Raw genomic sequence first — 15,731 nt, 5'->3', positions numbered from 1 at the left:
TGGTCACTACAGCAAATTCCTTTGAAGGCAGGAGAGAGAAGCACTATCTCCAGCAATTCCCCATCTAACCTTGAGCAAATCACTTACCCTTTCTCCTCTTTCCCATCTAAAGGGGGGATAAACACAGTATAACCTACCTCAGGAACATTGCAGACATTAATGAACATAGGTTGGCATTGGAGATGTTCAGTTGGAAAGTGCTATTTCCAAGTTATTTTAGTAGGGAGATTTGCTTTCAGCTGCAGTGAGTCTGTCAGCTAGCACAGCCCCCCCCACACCTTCAAAATTCGGCCACGTGTGGTGCATATTCTCCCTCTCTGCTCTCCTAGACCTATTTTAATTACACGGTACGGCCAACCCAGCAGAGACCTAACCCCAAGATCTAATCTTGGAGGCAACAGCGAGCTCACTGCCTGCGCTGGTGACCCTCAGGAGGGCCTTGGGCTGAGCTGAGGGCAACGCAGCTGATGGGAAGGGAGCCGATGCATCCTTGGAGAAGACAGCGTGCAGCAGGGACCTACGTCCCAGCAGCCAGGGCCCTGCTGCCTGTGCCGGGCGCCAGCACCAACTCACCACCCGCTCTGACCACAGTGGGTCCCCTGAGTAGATCCCATCTCTAGATCTCCAATAGTTCTTTTCACCTCCAGATCTCACAGGACCAACAGGGGAGACCTCAGAAGGTCAGGGACCATCGTGAAAAGTGGAAAGATTATCTTTTTCCATTGCTGCATGCATTTGTCTGATGCAAAAGCCATTTTAATTATAACAGGATCATTCTCGCTATTCCAGACTATGAAGAACAGGCACTGGTTTTGTATACACAAAGCCATCAAGAAAGTAGAAGCTTTATTTACAGGATGAAATTCTTCAAGAAGCACTAGGGATAAACCAAGGGAATATTCATGCAACATTGTGAATACCAAATGCATGAAATTTTGATTCAATAACAGGCAGACAGCTGGGTATTCTGATAAAAAGTGGGCCTTTATTTTTTAATTCTCCCTTTCATTACCTGGATTCTGCGTTTGTCAGAGCAACAAAACAGAGTTCCTTTGATACGCAGCAAAACTGAAAACAATCTCACAAGTAGCACAAAACAAAACAAAAAACTCCCACAAAAGGGAAAGCTATAAAATTTGAGAGGCGACGAGGCTTTCAGAAGTGCCAATTTCCCAGTGCAATGGCTGGAAGGGTGGCCTGGCCTGGCGGCAGTTCAATCATTTTGTAACGAAGGACAAATACTTTCAACATCCTGAGAAAGAGGGTGGGGGGGAGGGGGACAGGGCTCCCTTGCTCTCCCTCCTCCTGCTATTCTTTCTCCTCCCTCCCCCAGCCCTTGGATTTTCAATAGCTCTTTAGTGTTTCCATCAAAGGCTTTTACCATTCATTGTCCCTTCTGGTGCCTGTCTTCCACCTGTCTATCCATCACAGCCCTAACCCAGGTCCTTTCCCCCGCCTTGACTATTTTTCATGCAGTGGGATTTGTTTATAAGCTTCTGTATTACCTAAGCGTGAGGGGAGGAGGTTGCGGGGAGGAAACTGAGAAAGCAGGATTAAGGAGTAATAATTCAGCTCCGTTGCATTTCCATCTGAACGGTCATAAAATGTGCAAATCCCATTCCTGGGAATTTCATGTCAGAGGCCTCTGTGTGCCCCTCTCTCCCTCGCTCTCCCTCTCACACCAAAACAAGCAGCTCAGAAGTTGCTTGTAACTCCACGGACACTAGTGGGGAGAGTGGGAGAAGTCTCCTGCCAGCAGGTGTCCAGCACAAACCCTTCGGGATGTGGCTGTGAGCTACGGATGAGGGGGCGGGAGGTGGCAGGATACAGATCAGGCAGGACGACAGGAGAAAGAGGGAAAAGGCTGTTTAATCCAACAGCTCCCAGCACCCTCTGGCTATAAATAATTAGCCTGGGTAAAACATAAAAATAAGGTAACTCCTCAGGCTCATTTGCTCTGCAAGAAAATGATACAGAAATATATGTGATTCAAACCACCACCTACCACTAGTTGCTACTATCGCCTTCTTAGCTCATCAACTATCAGGAGGCACCAAAATAGACATGAGCCGGCTTTCTAGACCCCAAAGACCCACCAACAATCCATCTTTGATTGAAGTGCAAGACAGAAGAAGGACCAGTGACCGGGAGAGGTCAGCAAAGCTTGTCACTGATTCAAGCAGAGGCCAACGTGGCTGGATGTGTCCCCTCTGTGGAGGAGGGGATCAAAGGGGCGAGCAGCTAGGTTGGGTGCACCCTTGTCACCTCCCTGGACATATCCAGAATAGCAAGTGGTGCTAGAAAGGGGGTGGTTAGATCTACCCCCTTACCCTGTGCCCAACCCTAGTGAGCCTACAAACCTTTCCTTGGTAGAACTTCATGTCATGTCTGCTGGTCCTGGCAATAGCTAGCAACTTTCTTCCACTTATGGATACATCTTGGAGATACTGAGGATCACCCGACAGGTAGCACATGTCAAAATCAGTCCCTTTGATTGATATTTATTATTTTTAAATAAAATGAGAAAGAGAGATTGAATTGGTTTTCCATCAGAAGCTCCGTTCTTTGTTTGGCAACTTCTTGGACAGTTTGACCATACACACGACAGCGCAATATATGTTACTTGCCTGCAGCAGCAGTTTGCTATAAACACAGTCCCGCATTACAAGGATTTACAGTTCTAGCAGCAGTGGGATATATGAAATGAGAAGCCCTTTCATCCTTAAACTGCTCTGCAGTCCAGTCGAGATGATGGAAGTCATTGTTTCTAAGGCCGGAGGAGACCAGGAGTTCATTCAGCCAGTTTGGTTGTGCTAGGAGGAGCTGTGCAAATCGGGTCCAAGCACAAGGAGAACCCCAGAGAAACAGCAGCCCTTGGTTTTGCTGAACAGTCAAAAAGAAATCCTTAATGATGTTAGCCTTGCTTTGCAGGCTGGAGGGGAGCAGTATTTCCATCAACTAAATGATCTCAACTCTTTGGCTTCCCTGAGGGCATTGCAAGAGGACAGACTGAGATCACTCACAAAAGTCACTCTCAGATGTTTGTATTCTTCCCACCCACTAGCAGCTTCGAACCTGAGCATGTCTTTGGCACAGCAGGTGGTATCTTTAATCCCACGGAGGTCCAGCCCGAAGCCAAGATTAGCAGAAGAATTTGTTTTCATTAAAATCCAACTTACCATTACCTTCCTATCTGATGGTGCAGGCTTAAAATGCGCATGTCCAGCTATTCTAGCTGTACTCAGCATTAGCGTTTCTGCAGGGAAAGGGCAGTTCGGCAACCTGCCTCTTCACTTTCTAATGTGTTTCTTTATTTTAAACAACAAGTAACTAAGACAGACACAACGAAGAATGTTAAATGCACCTCCTCCCAGACAATTTTGCCAGCAAGATCAATGGAATCAGGATTTCTCCTTTATTATGTTTCTTTTGACCATGAAACTGGTCTGCTTTTCCTCCCAGAGAAATTTTTTAAGGGCCCATGGAAAAAAAATAAAAATAAACAGAAAGAGACATACAAATAAACACTAGTACGTGCAGGAAAAATACAAACCTTAGCACCATGCACTCCCCTCATTATTAGACAAAGGTTGGGAAGGGTTCACAAGTGTAAAACGCTCGTGTGAATTATGAGATTGCTGCTCAGTTTTCTTTCAAGTCGTGGGCTGGAAACAGATGGTGGCTGTAGCATTTATGACGGCACAACATGTTACTGCAAGCCTAGCCATCTCTTTCTCTCTCTCTGTCTCCTCAAAAATGCAGCTGCAAGGAAAGTTGTGGAAAATCACATTAATAGTCTCTTCCACCACACAGTTTTCCAGCCCTTCATCCCCGGCCAGCACATGGACAGAACCATCTTGTATCCCAGTAAGAATACCCTTCTAATCCCTGTCCTAAATAGTTATCACTGGCTGGTTTATTTAATGGCGAGTTAAAATGAGGGGTTTGTTAGCATCTTAAAAAAGCCTCCAGAAAGCAGGTACTTGAGGTCATAGCAGATGCCATGTGACTCCAAGCGCTTCCTAAGGGAAACACTCAGAAAGAAGCAATTAGACTGTCCTTCAGCTGTTTATTATTTAAACATTCAGTTCAAGCCAAGCAGGTTGATTTATAGCAAAATAGAAAGACGGATACAACATTGCAAAGCAGTCTGATGACTTAAGGGCCCAAACCTCACTTTCAAGCACAAGAAGAAACTTTTGTAAGGCCAAATGGCTCTTGATTTGCAGTAGGACAGCCTTCCAGTGGCTGCAAGTGTAGAGGTATCTGGATGCCTAAAGATACCAAAGAGCAACTAACCTGATTTTTAAGTATCTTGACTGTATTTAAGCAAAACTCTCCAAGCTCAATGACATGTGTGCTGATCCACAGAGAATTGTGCTCTGAGGAGAAGTGATATATATCAGTTCTCCCCAGTTTCTTTCCATGACTTTCTAAAAGAAAGAGCCATTCAATTTATGGTTGGAATTATTATTGTTTTTTGTACTACAGGGGCAAGTAAAGCCTACAAATCAGGACTCCATTGTGTGAGGTACTGTATGTGTACACACACAGCATACATAAAACAGGCTAGTGGAAGGGAAAAAGAAAGTATTATTTTTCTTCCCAAATGAAGAAGTCAGGCAAAGAGATCCTAACTGACTCATCCAAGGCCATATCAGAAGTCTGAATCAGGACCTCTGAAGTCCTGATATGATGCTTTAAACTCTCAAACCTCTTTTACATATCAACAGATTCCTGACAGTACAGAAGAATGAAGTTCGTTAGCCCCAAAACCATCACAGCACAAATGCCCAAGCTTTGCTACCCACATGCTCCAGTCCTGATACAAATGCCTTGCTACCTGAAATACGTCCAAACATACAGCAAGGCTCTCCTTACAATCTGAGTGAAATACAAGAGGTGACAGCAGATATATCCCACGTGGCGGAGGACAGCAAGGTAAGCTGCATGTGTGCGATGCCCTGCACGTGGCAAAGATGCACCCCACGCTGGCCAGTGCTAACCTGAGGACACCACGTCTGGACTTGTAACCAGAGCAGAGCCGGGGCACAGTCCTCAGCTCACTAGTCTCTGTTGTGGGGTTTGTTTATGCCAGGGAACTCTTTAAATAGTAGAGAATTGTTGCTTGTCATTCACAGGATCTCTGGGTGCTTTACAAATGTGAAATATTTCAGTTTCACAACATCTCTGCTCTAGAGGAGCATCTACTTACTAGCACTAAATCCAGTAGCCTGGATTCAGGCCCTTGTCCAGCAACAGGATTTTAGGATTAGCTCTTCAGTCAAGTTAATTAAGACTCTGGCAAATATTAATTTTCTGGGCAAGTGTCACTGGTAAACCCGAGTATCCATTTTGTTTTTCTGACTTTGTTGGCTTCACCACCTCATTGAGAACATCAGCACCAACTTTAACGTGTTCATCCTTAGCCATTCAAATGTGTTCCTGCTGTCCTCCCTACAGTTAGATATGTGCAATAAAGCAAAAATAACTTAAATACTGAAAACAAGATGGACTTTTACCAATCCCTTTTATCACTATTCAGCAGCTAGACCAGGAAGTTCCTACAGAAATTCAATAGTGTACACATTTAAATTAAAAAAACACTTTTCACTTTTCCCAGAGGTTGAATCTTTCTGAGTGATACGATTATACACATCCACTGCCTATCTACCATAATTGCAAAAGCCCGGAGACCTTTCATCTAAGATACAGAAGGTGCTTTTTTTTTTTTCTTTTGGAAACTTCATCCTGCAAAATTCATTAGTATCCTATATAACAATGCCTTTCCTGTAAGTAATGAGCTATGAAGTGTATTAGAAGTTTCCACTTCTGGTTTTATCTTTTCCTGATCTAGCCTGAAAATTCTTTTGAAGCTGTTCAAAGTGTTCTTCACATATGCTTGTTCTAGGAAACACCAGATCAGTATTGGCAAACTTCTTCTTAATTAAGCTAGATAAAGGAATCAAGATGATATGATCTGCTTAATTTCCCACCTTTTTAAGGTACTACTTTAAGCTTTTTTTTTTTCACTAGCCTTAAAAAAGAAACATACTAAAGAAATCAAGGAGGGTTGAGACCTTAGTGGCCCAGAGAGGGCAGACATTGCTATGGGCTTTCTAATGTAGCTGAGCTTGTTGATAGCTACTGAATAGTTAAACCTCTCCATACTGTGGAATAGTTTTTGAAAGGCTGCAGATTGCTTCTGAAACTAGCATCACTCCAGGCAATGCACAAAAGGAAAACACTAAGCTTACACTGTGTTACCACAGTCGGCTCTTCAGGGCCTCAGTTTAGTAAGCCAATTCAGATCATGCCTAACTTTCAGCATGAGTAACTTCAAAGAAACATCTCACATGCTTCAGCTGCAGCTTTTCACTGAGTATCTTGCTGAATCACAACTCAGGGGAATGCAGGGAGATAATGGTAAACATTTGCAATCACTAACCCCAGCTGTAAGGTCCTGAAAACCCCCTTTAGATATGCAGACATAGCCTAGCCATATTGGTTTGGCCAGCAGGCTCCTCACAGCAAATAGGCGCAAGCTAGCCCTTCCAAAGCACATGCAAGAAAAAGAGATATCTCTGAATAAAGTGGAAATTTGATTTAAAAGCAGCATTTGGGGCAATAGGTATGATGCACAGTTGAGCTTTACCCTACAGGGCTCACACGCGGCCTGTTAAGAAACCACTCAATCTGTGACAAACTGTTTCTGTCACTTATTATGCTGCGGAAATCCATTGCAGTCAAGGAAGAATTCAGACCTTGAAGTCATATCTGAGTAGCTTCCTGGCTCCAAGGAGACCAGTTTATTTTACTGTGGGTGAGTTTGAACCAAAAAGGGTCTTCACTCCCAATTGCAGAAGCACAGAGCCCCCAGTTTCCATGGGAGTCTTGCTGCCTAATAGACACCATGTCTCCTCAACCATATGTTGCAGCATGAGACCCTCCCTGGCACAAGGGACATGTCAGCATCAGCAAAGCATCTGCTCTCAAGGTAAGGGGAAAAGGAGGGAACTGCAGCACTTGGTGGCAACCAGGGAACTTGTATCTTCAAGCATGACCATTTGAGCAGGAGGCACATCTTGGCTTCCTTGAAGCGCTGCAGCCTCTCTCTCTCTCTCTCTCTCTCTCCTCCTCTGGCCCCATACGGCAGGCACAGCTGGGCACCAGGCTACCCTGGGACAGGGGTCGTAGCAGAAAATCTGGCCTTTTATATCTTCCATCATCTTCAGCTTAAATCAGCACCATTTTGATATAAGAAACTGCACAAAGAAAAAGGCGAAGCATGGCTGGAGCAGGGAGGATGCTCCACCCAAAATGCCAGGCTGTTCCGGGGTGAACTGGGCACACAACAGGCACTGGAAAAGTCACTGCTGGGAAATATCTTCAACAAAGAGCAGAAAGCAAACCTGATGCTCAACCACCGCTACCTAGAGGAATAACAGCAACATTCACAGTGACATCAGCTTGAGGCCAACTGGGACAACTGTAAGTCTTGTAAAAATAAATTAAAATTGGATGCCCAAATCCCTTAACTGGCTGAAAAACTTCACAGCCAGAGAAATCCAACAATTCTGGAGGGCTCTTGATGCTTCACTGAGGTCTTCGAATTTTGAGTTCATCCCAAAGGGAGCTGAGGCTGCTCAGCACCTCACCCACAAGCCCTCCACGACCAGAGTCTTCTTTCTTATGGCGAAACAAGGGAAATCTTGAATTTATGTCTTGCTTCTCCCCTTGTGAGCAAACAAACCAATTTCTATGAGTAATTCTACCCGCTAATTGCCAAGGACAAGTCTGGTAATAAATGCTTTGCATTTTTGACAGGTCAGAGGCTTCCCTAAACAAAGTTGCTGTTTTATGTTTTCCAACAGCACATGTTCACATCCGGGGATCTCGGCAAATTCCAGTGTGGATGAGTCTCTGTGGGAAATTGCTTTTCCAGATTTTCTTGTTTTAACTGCTCCAGGAAATGAGTCTATTTTTACAGCAACACTAAACAGCAAAATATGAAACCATAATCTGCTTTGTGTCAAGAGTTCCGGGTCAATTCTCAGGTAACTGTCACCTCCAGTGGAGTCAATGGAGTTGTGTCTATTTCTGCACATTAGAAATCTGGCCATTTATGTAATTGGTTGATCAGTTACTAGAACATATGGCTATCTTTGGCTTAAGGAGTGTCCCATTTCATAAGTCTCAAAGTTCATCCAAGCCCTGATATATCGATAAGTGAAGTATTCAAGTATTATGGTCTGTAAAGACGATCATTAACTGCTGAAAAATTTAAGCACCAGCATTTTTCATGAACAGCTACTTTGTCACTGAATGATCATTATATGTAGGATATTTCTTAGATATTTTTTCACCTGCCAAATAAGCAAAGATGTCTTAGTGCTTTTCTTCTATTGATTTCTGATTGCTCTCAAGAGGTATGGGCTCATCTGCATCTCTGGGTGCCTATATTCTTTGTATACCTGACCTTAACAGACACTCCCAGTTTTCAAAGATGGACAGTTGCATTGATTATGGAAGATTAAAGGTACTATGTGGAGGCCGAGGCACCAGACAGATGTCTGATCCTGGGAAGAGGAATGTGCAACTCTTCTTAAAAACTTAGCTCCTTATTTCCCCAGGTGATGCAATACTCCAGCTTTGATATTTTTTTTTTATGTTGAAGAACAGAAGTTAGCCTCTCCTTGTATATTTTTACCCAAATCCTGAAAGACACTTAGCATGCACAAAGGTCAGTCCAATACAGAAGTTTTAGATGGTAAAAATTCAAACCAGGTCAGATTTGATGGCCTGCTAATGAATCAAATACAAAAATGATTGGATTCTCCTCTAGGCTAAGAAATAACATTGGAAGAAAGTGACACACAAACCTGCCATGACAAAAATTCTATCACCAGGGTGTTACCAAGGTTTCATCTATTGATTACGAACAAGACTACGAGTTACGACTTTCGTAATGTCAGCTCAGGAACCATGTATTTTTTGTTTATACCAAATTGAAAAGCTCACTAAACATCATTCAAGAGACTAGCATACAGAAAATAAACTTAGAGACAATATCCATGGAAAACAGTACCTAACCTATGACTTGTTCTTTGATTTACAACTGTGATTGCAGGCCCCACCTCACAGTCATATGCCATGATAATAGGGTAGCAGTTCAACAAGAACCAGCCGTAACTTTTTATGTGCATTGTAGCGATTCTGAGCTACTCCAGCAGGTAAGTCAGCCTGATGCAGCAAATAATTAGAGTGACTAAAGGAATGATAACATTGCACAACTGAAAATGACCAATCTTCTGATCTTACTCATTTTATTTTCTATTTCATTTTTTCATCTAAACTACAATGTCCCAAATTTCACCTGCAATTTGATGATTATTTTTCCCCATCTCAAATTTGTCTTTGTTATAGAAGCAATAGTGAGTTTTCAAATTATATTCTCTGAGGTACCTTAACAGATCATCTTAAATGGAATCACTGTCATTAGTAATTGCAGTCCCAATTCCAGCCATGTCAGGAAACTAGTCTTTCAAATAAGAGCAAATGTGTATTTCAAAATGGCAAGCTCTGTGGGAGCAGGAGAGAGGGGAAGTCTCCCACCTGTTCTTCTAGTTGTACACTGGAGTCTTGTTACTTCTTCTTTGGGGTTATTTACAACATACTCGAACACTTTAAGAACACAAAGACCCCCATCCTGGAATTGTGATCCTGAGTCAGGAAAGCACATCCTATTCAAAAAGAGTGATAAAGCATCAACTTTGCTCCAATTGCCTGAAGTCAGTGGGATGTTTGTCCAAAGTTACAAATATGCTTAGGCACGGGTATGAAGGAGGGCAGATGTAGGCACCTCTTTCAGTCCTTTTCCATGTTAGGGCCTGGGAAAAGAATTCAGGATTGGGCCCATGATAGACACAGATCCCTTAGGAAATGTTACCCATGCCATAAAAGGAATGAATGACTACGAACTGAGGGGAATTACAATGAAAATTGTCCACTGAATTTTTGTAAATTCCCATAAAATAGGAGTCTGCATTTGTTCTATGTGCATAATTTTCATTAGAAGTCACGAAAGGTTTACTCCTTAGAGATGTAGGAAATGACTAGCTGATGATAGCATAAAAGACAGCATATTTGCATGGGCAGACAGCTGGTTTTTCATCAGTCATTACATTCCCTGATGATATGGCAGTGGTTTTTGATCATGTATCCAATGCACAATAATTAGGCAAAATGACTTACCCTCAATCTTTTCAGTATTTAGCTCTAAGGGTGCAAGGATTCATTCTTGGAAAGGGAAGATGGTCGTGTGATTTAGGGCACTGGATGAGCACTCAGATCTGAGTCCTATCCCTGGTTCTGCCATAGCCTTGCTGTGTGACCTTGCACAGTCATTTCTCCATGCCTCGGTCTCGCCTAAAATGGGATAACAATAGTTCTTTATTTCAGAGGTGATATGAGTTCAAACCTGCTCAAGGCTGTGCTGCAGTGAGACACTACAGCAAAGAGCAGCACGGAAAAGCTCAGACATAAATAATACCTTGTTATTAAATTGTGGGAAAACACACAATAATTAAGTAAAATAAAAAATACAAAGTATAAGCTGAAGTTTTGGGAATAAAACACTGACAGCTTCCCTCTGTTACCTGAAATTAAAGCAAACTTAAGCAGGGTCCTCATGGGTTTGACTGATTTTTACATGATTGTGTTTCTGAGAACTGGTGGTACTAGAAGCTGAGGAGTAGGAACCCCAGGAAAATGAATTCCTTGAAAACAAATAGGTAACTCCACTTTGTTTCTGTTTTGAAGCAACCAAGATTTCCAGCCCAAGAGAGGGTCAGATAAACATTCAGGATAAGATTTTCAAAGCCATGGAAGGGGCCAACAAACATGATTTCCTTCAATTTACAGTAAAATATGATCATCCAAATCTGAGGAAGCTTTGAAAATTCATCTTTGCTTTTGGGCACATTTTCTTATTTAATTATAAACAGGGTTGCTGAGCTTAGTTGAACTGTCAGATGTCTGGAATAGCTTCAACACCACTATTCCAGATATACACTACTGTTACTGGAATTGGACAGGGCGTTAGCAGGGAGCTTTCAGTAATGGATATTTTTCCAAATGCAAAGATGAATCTTTCTCCCTCCTCAAGTGCATGTCTATATAACAGCATTTGTCTTTCATGTAGGGGTCAGTTATGGGCCTGTACACCTGGGAGACAGGATCTCAGGACACATGCCTAAATAAAGCAATTGATTTAGAGATAAACAGATCAAAGGCTATTCTCTCAGGCAGAAGAAGAGAGAAGAGATATATGATGAGAAAGAACCTAGGAAGGGAAATTGTTTCTGAGAGACAGAGACAGAGGAATGGGAAAGTCTGGGCTTCCCTACAGTCAGGCAGAGAATAGCTGGAATATAGACCACAGCAGGAGACATGCTGCCGACCCGAGGAGGATAGCTGAGAACTTCCCAGCTGCAATGCTGACACCCGTCCGAGGGAGGAGACCTGTGAGATGCCAGTCCATGCAGAGTAGAAAGCCTAAGCTCAAAGACACATTAGAGCTGGATCTGTCTAGGAACCACCAGAGGCCTGAGAGGAGCAACTGCCTGTAGTCACTGTGCATAAAGCAGATGCCAAGCAGGACGGAGGAGAGAAGAAAGGGAAAGCAAACGGGCAGGTAATCCTTCATTTCACTCAACAAAAGCCACTGTAGGGCAGCTCTGGAAAGATGAAGCACAGAATTAAATGTAATGAACTGACTACAGAATCAGTGATCATGCACCAGTATCATAACACTGAGATCATTTTCAGACACTTCCCTCCACATACGCTTTTTAACCGGAAAAGACTTCAAAAAGGATGAAACCAGACCAACAGTTTCTGAATCTGTGGACAGTGGAAGAGATTACAGAATGTTGAACAGAAAAGCATTTTACTCCCAAATCCCTGGAATGTGCAAGGACAAAACAACAAAGTGTTAAAGGATTCAGTGGAAATATGACTTACAGCAACTATCGCCTTCAATTCCTTCATTAAGCCCCCCAGCAGTCCCCACTTCCCAAATAACAGAGTTGTCAAACAAATATCTTGAGGCTCCTATTGCTCACACCCTTTCCTGTAACAATCCAAATGCTGCACGTTAAAAGTCCAGATGGGAGTCCACCTCCAGTAGACAGCGGAAGAAGATAGGACACAGCATTCACAAATGCACAGAGAACTGTTTAATTTACAGCCACAATGGTGAAACAAACCATTTCAGAGCTTGGACATTCAAAGTTAAGTCTGACACTCATTCTTATATTTACTTATTGTGCTTAAGTATTAGAGAACACAGGATTACATTAACAGTACACGACAGTCTGAGATCCCTGCAGGACCAAGTAGCGAAAGGGATGAGCAAGAATGAGGGACCAGCCCCTCAAGTGGTGTAAGCTGGTACAGCTCCACTGCGGGCAATGGAGCGATGGTGATTTACACCAGCTGAGGATATGGCCCTTGAAATGTCCAACTTAACTTTGAATTACTCTCTCTTGTGCCACAACCTTTAATGTAACTGTTCCTTCTGGTCGTATCTGCCATCTCAAAGAAAAATTACTACCATGGCCTGTAAGGTTGGAAAGGCTGGCGGATAAAATCTCAGCTGGACTACAGTAAATGGCGCACATGTCATGACACTACTCCTCATATTTTAAAAACTGTGGACTGGATCCTCATCTGATGTAAATTAGCTTAGGGGCAGATGAAGTCAAAAACATTTGCCAATTTATACTAGCTGAGAATATAGCCCTGAGATTTTTGTGTTTTCTGTTACATGCCATATAAACACTGTGCTTGAGAACAAAGACTCATGTGCGTTTCATTCCTGGTAACAAAATTAACTAGAGACTACAAGTCTCAAATAAATGATTACTGGAAAAGTCTCCATTCAGTCTTCATTCTCTCATGGATTTCTGAATTTGGCATAACACATTTATTTGCTGGCACCAATAAAACACATGCCTTTCCATTTGCTTTTTTTCAAGAATTAAATATAGGGCCAGACTCACTGGTGGTGTAAATCAGCAGAGCTCCATTGTATTCAATGGAGTTACTCCAGGAAATCTGGCCCACAGATCTGAATGCAACCTTCTTACGCCAGTGCAACTACAGGACTCTCGACAATTCTTTTGCAAATTATTCCACTTAAGTGACTTTGACATCCTTTCATACCTGCACAGTGTCTGAGTGGGTCACATAACGTTTTTTATCTACATGATTTTAATGGATATATGAACTTTTTTCATTAGATATCTTTTAGACAAAAAAAGAACTGAGCAACATTATTGGCATCCCACTGAAACATAAATATATAAATTACATTTTATACACTTTTTTAAACGCAGACACATACATTCATGTGCATAACATTGTGAACAGTACACTTAGTGGAAAACAAGCACAGACAATCTTAGTTAAATGTATTTCCAGTTTTGGTGCTCAACGAATACACTGGGAAAATGATCACAAAATAGAATGATGACTAACTCTATCTCTGCATTAGCATCTGAAGCCAATAATGCCTGTTAGCTAACATTGCTTCGTTTGGTTGAAATTGGACATAGCTACAGGAACAGGAGGGGAATGATTGAACTATATTTAAAGAAATGGAAAGGTTAAAAAATCTCACTCTTCTCTGTTATGTTTTAAGGATCTGCAGTTCATTCACACTTGAAGAGATTTTTGATTTGAGTGGAAACACTGTCTTCAAGACAAACTTTTTTGTCATTCCAAACAAAGGAGAGAAAACTCTTTCATCTCTTTGTAGATGTTTTACAAAGAAAAGAATCCAGTAGTTCATTTTACATATCCAATGTGATACTCCAAACAAAACAAAGGGTACATAATCCAGACTACTGGGCTGGGGCAGTGATTTTGGCCAAGTGAGTAGCCATGTCATATCTGGCACAGCCCTAAATTTCCAAAGCAGCAGACAAGGATTTAGCCATGTGGCTCCCATTGCAATCCATGGGGAGCTGAACATTTAATCCTTTGGCACTTTGAAAATACAGGAGCTGGTGCCAGAGTATTTTATCTGCCCTGCTATAGTTAAAATAGATTTTGATGTTATTTGGGCTATTCTACTACAAAAATATGACCACAAAATGTTTTTTTTTACTTTTTTTTGGTTCAAGAAAACATAGCAGGCTTTCTCAGGTATATAAAACTGTTAATTTTTAGATAAAAATACAAACTTCACCTTTACAAAAACACATATTTCTGTTGAATACACATAAAGCATAACATTTTACCAAAAATAAAGAATTTTAGGTTTTGTTCAAATATTTGCAGCAAGGTAGTTCCCATGCCACCATGACATTGTACAATGCAGATACAAGAATTTGTACATTTCACACAGCTCCAACATGTGAAATAAAAGTATCTGTATACTGATAAGAATGACAATTGCTAACACAATATCACTAGTAGGCAACTGGCATAAGTCTTAAAGGAAAAAGAAGGACTTTTGCATGGATATCCTATGATTTGTTTACGCACATCTCTCTTTTTTTCTTTTTCTTTTTATGTAATGCTTTAAATTACGGGGGAGGTTGGGGAACATAAACCAAGAAACATCTAGAAAATTATGCATAGGTATACCATTTTTATTTTAATACATCTCATTAGTTTGCATCCCACTAGGAGAAATACCATAATGTTTTGTGTTCTGCTATTGTTATACCAGTCTTTTATATGTGTTATTGGCAAATGTAGTCCAAGAGATAATAAAAAGCTAGGCAAAGAGTAAAAAGAAAACTTAATAATCACTTTATGGTGTAAAAAAAAAAAAATCCACTTAAGGCTCCCCAGAAGGTTTTTTTTGTATAGACTTTTAAAACACCACCAAGCAAGGATGTATTGTTCTACAGTGTTTGCGTGGCATTTGATCATTTCATACATTCCTGCTTTTTTGTGCCTGAAGTCCATCAGCGTCCATCCATCTTCATCAAGAACACAGGCACATTTCTTGACGTAAAGCACCGTTGACTGCTCTGACAGAAATCCACTATTCACTTAGATTTTTGTCATGTTTTTGAGTACTTTTGGTATCCTCCATTCATTCAACTGTCTTTTTTTTCTTTTCAGTTTTTCTCTTTCATTTTTTTTCTTTTTTGGACAGGGAAGCTTCCTATTGTTTCACAGAGTGCTACAATACTTGCTTTGATGTCACATTAAACAAATGTACATTGTCTCTTTGTTCTCATTAAGTGTTCTTTTGAGCCAGTTTTTTCACATAGGAGAACAAATAAAATATACAGTCAATAAGCACCATACATAGTAGGTTCAGGAATGTAACAAACCATGTACATCCATGTCCCAGAGAGAAGTTTTTTTTCTAGCTTATTTTCACCTTACATCTGCAGGAGAGAAAAAAGATACAATAACTCTATGATTAGAATCAAAGGTCCTATCCTCTAAGAAGATGACTTTAAAAAAAACTGTTCTGCATGAAGAGTCACTAACCTGGGACAAGAAGTTCTAAATGCTGTTTTGATTGAGTTTACATGCTCACTTTTAAAGTTGAATTTTACAAAATCTTTGCTTCTATCATACTACTCCCAATAAATACCTGTTAATCTGAAACAGGATATCAAGTTTAGCATTCTTTAGAAAAAATACACCAGTATAAATGCAAACTGCCACTGGGAGTTTATGCGCAAAAACAGGTGCTTGAA

The 15,731-nt window shown here is 41.3% G+C and overlaps 1 protein-coding gene across 8 annotated transcripts in view; it reads right to left on the bottom strand.

The window, feature by feature from the left end:
• Positions 1–965: 965 nt before the first annotated feature.
• The window catches only part of PDGFA (platelet derived growth factor subunit A), a 37,308-nt gene continuing 22,542 nt past the window's right edge, over positions 966–15,731 (bottom strand). For 2 of the 8 annotated variants that reach the window (XR_010391591.1, XR_010391595.1), the window contains 3 exons: positions 10,255–10,428; positions 9,616–9,743; positions 966–3,762 (listed from right to left, as the gene is read on the bottom strand). Coding sequence is in view for 2 of the 8 variants with exons in the window: in XM_064520226.1 (XP_064376296.1) it covers positions 10,295–10,428 (134 nt within the window). In the remaining 6 variants the exon portion in view is untranslated. Of the gene's footprint in view, positions 3,763–9,615; positions 9,744–10,254; positions 10,429–12,216; positions 15,414–15,519; positions 15,634–15,731 lie in introns of those variants that run through there. The other 6 variants (XR_010391594.1, XM_064520226.1, XR_010391592.1 and 3 more) reach the window with 3 other exon arrangements.

The sequence above is a fragment of the Dromaius novaehollandiae genome, chromosome 14 (assembly GCF_036370855.1).
Source record: "Dromaius novaehollandiae isolate bDroNov1 chromosome 14, bDroNov1.hap1, whole genome shotgun sequence".
Taxonomy (NCBI): Eukaryota; Metazoa; Chordata; class Aves; order Casuariiformes; family Dromaiidae; genus Dromaius; species Dromaius novaehollandiae.
The sequence above is the reverse complement of the archived record's forward strand: the minus strand, read 5'-3'. Positions and strand labels throughout refer to the sequence as shown.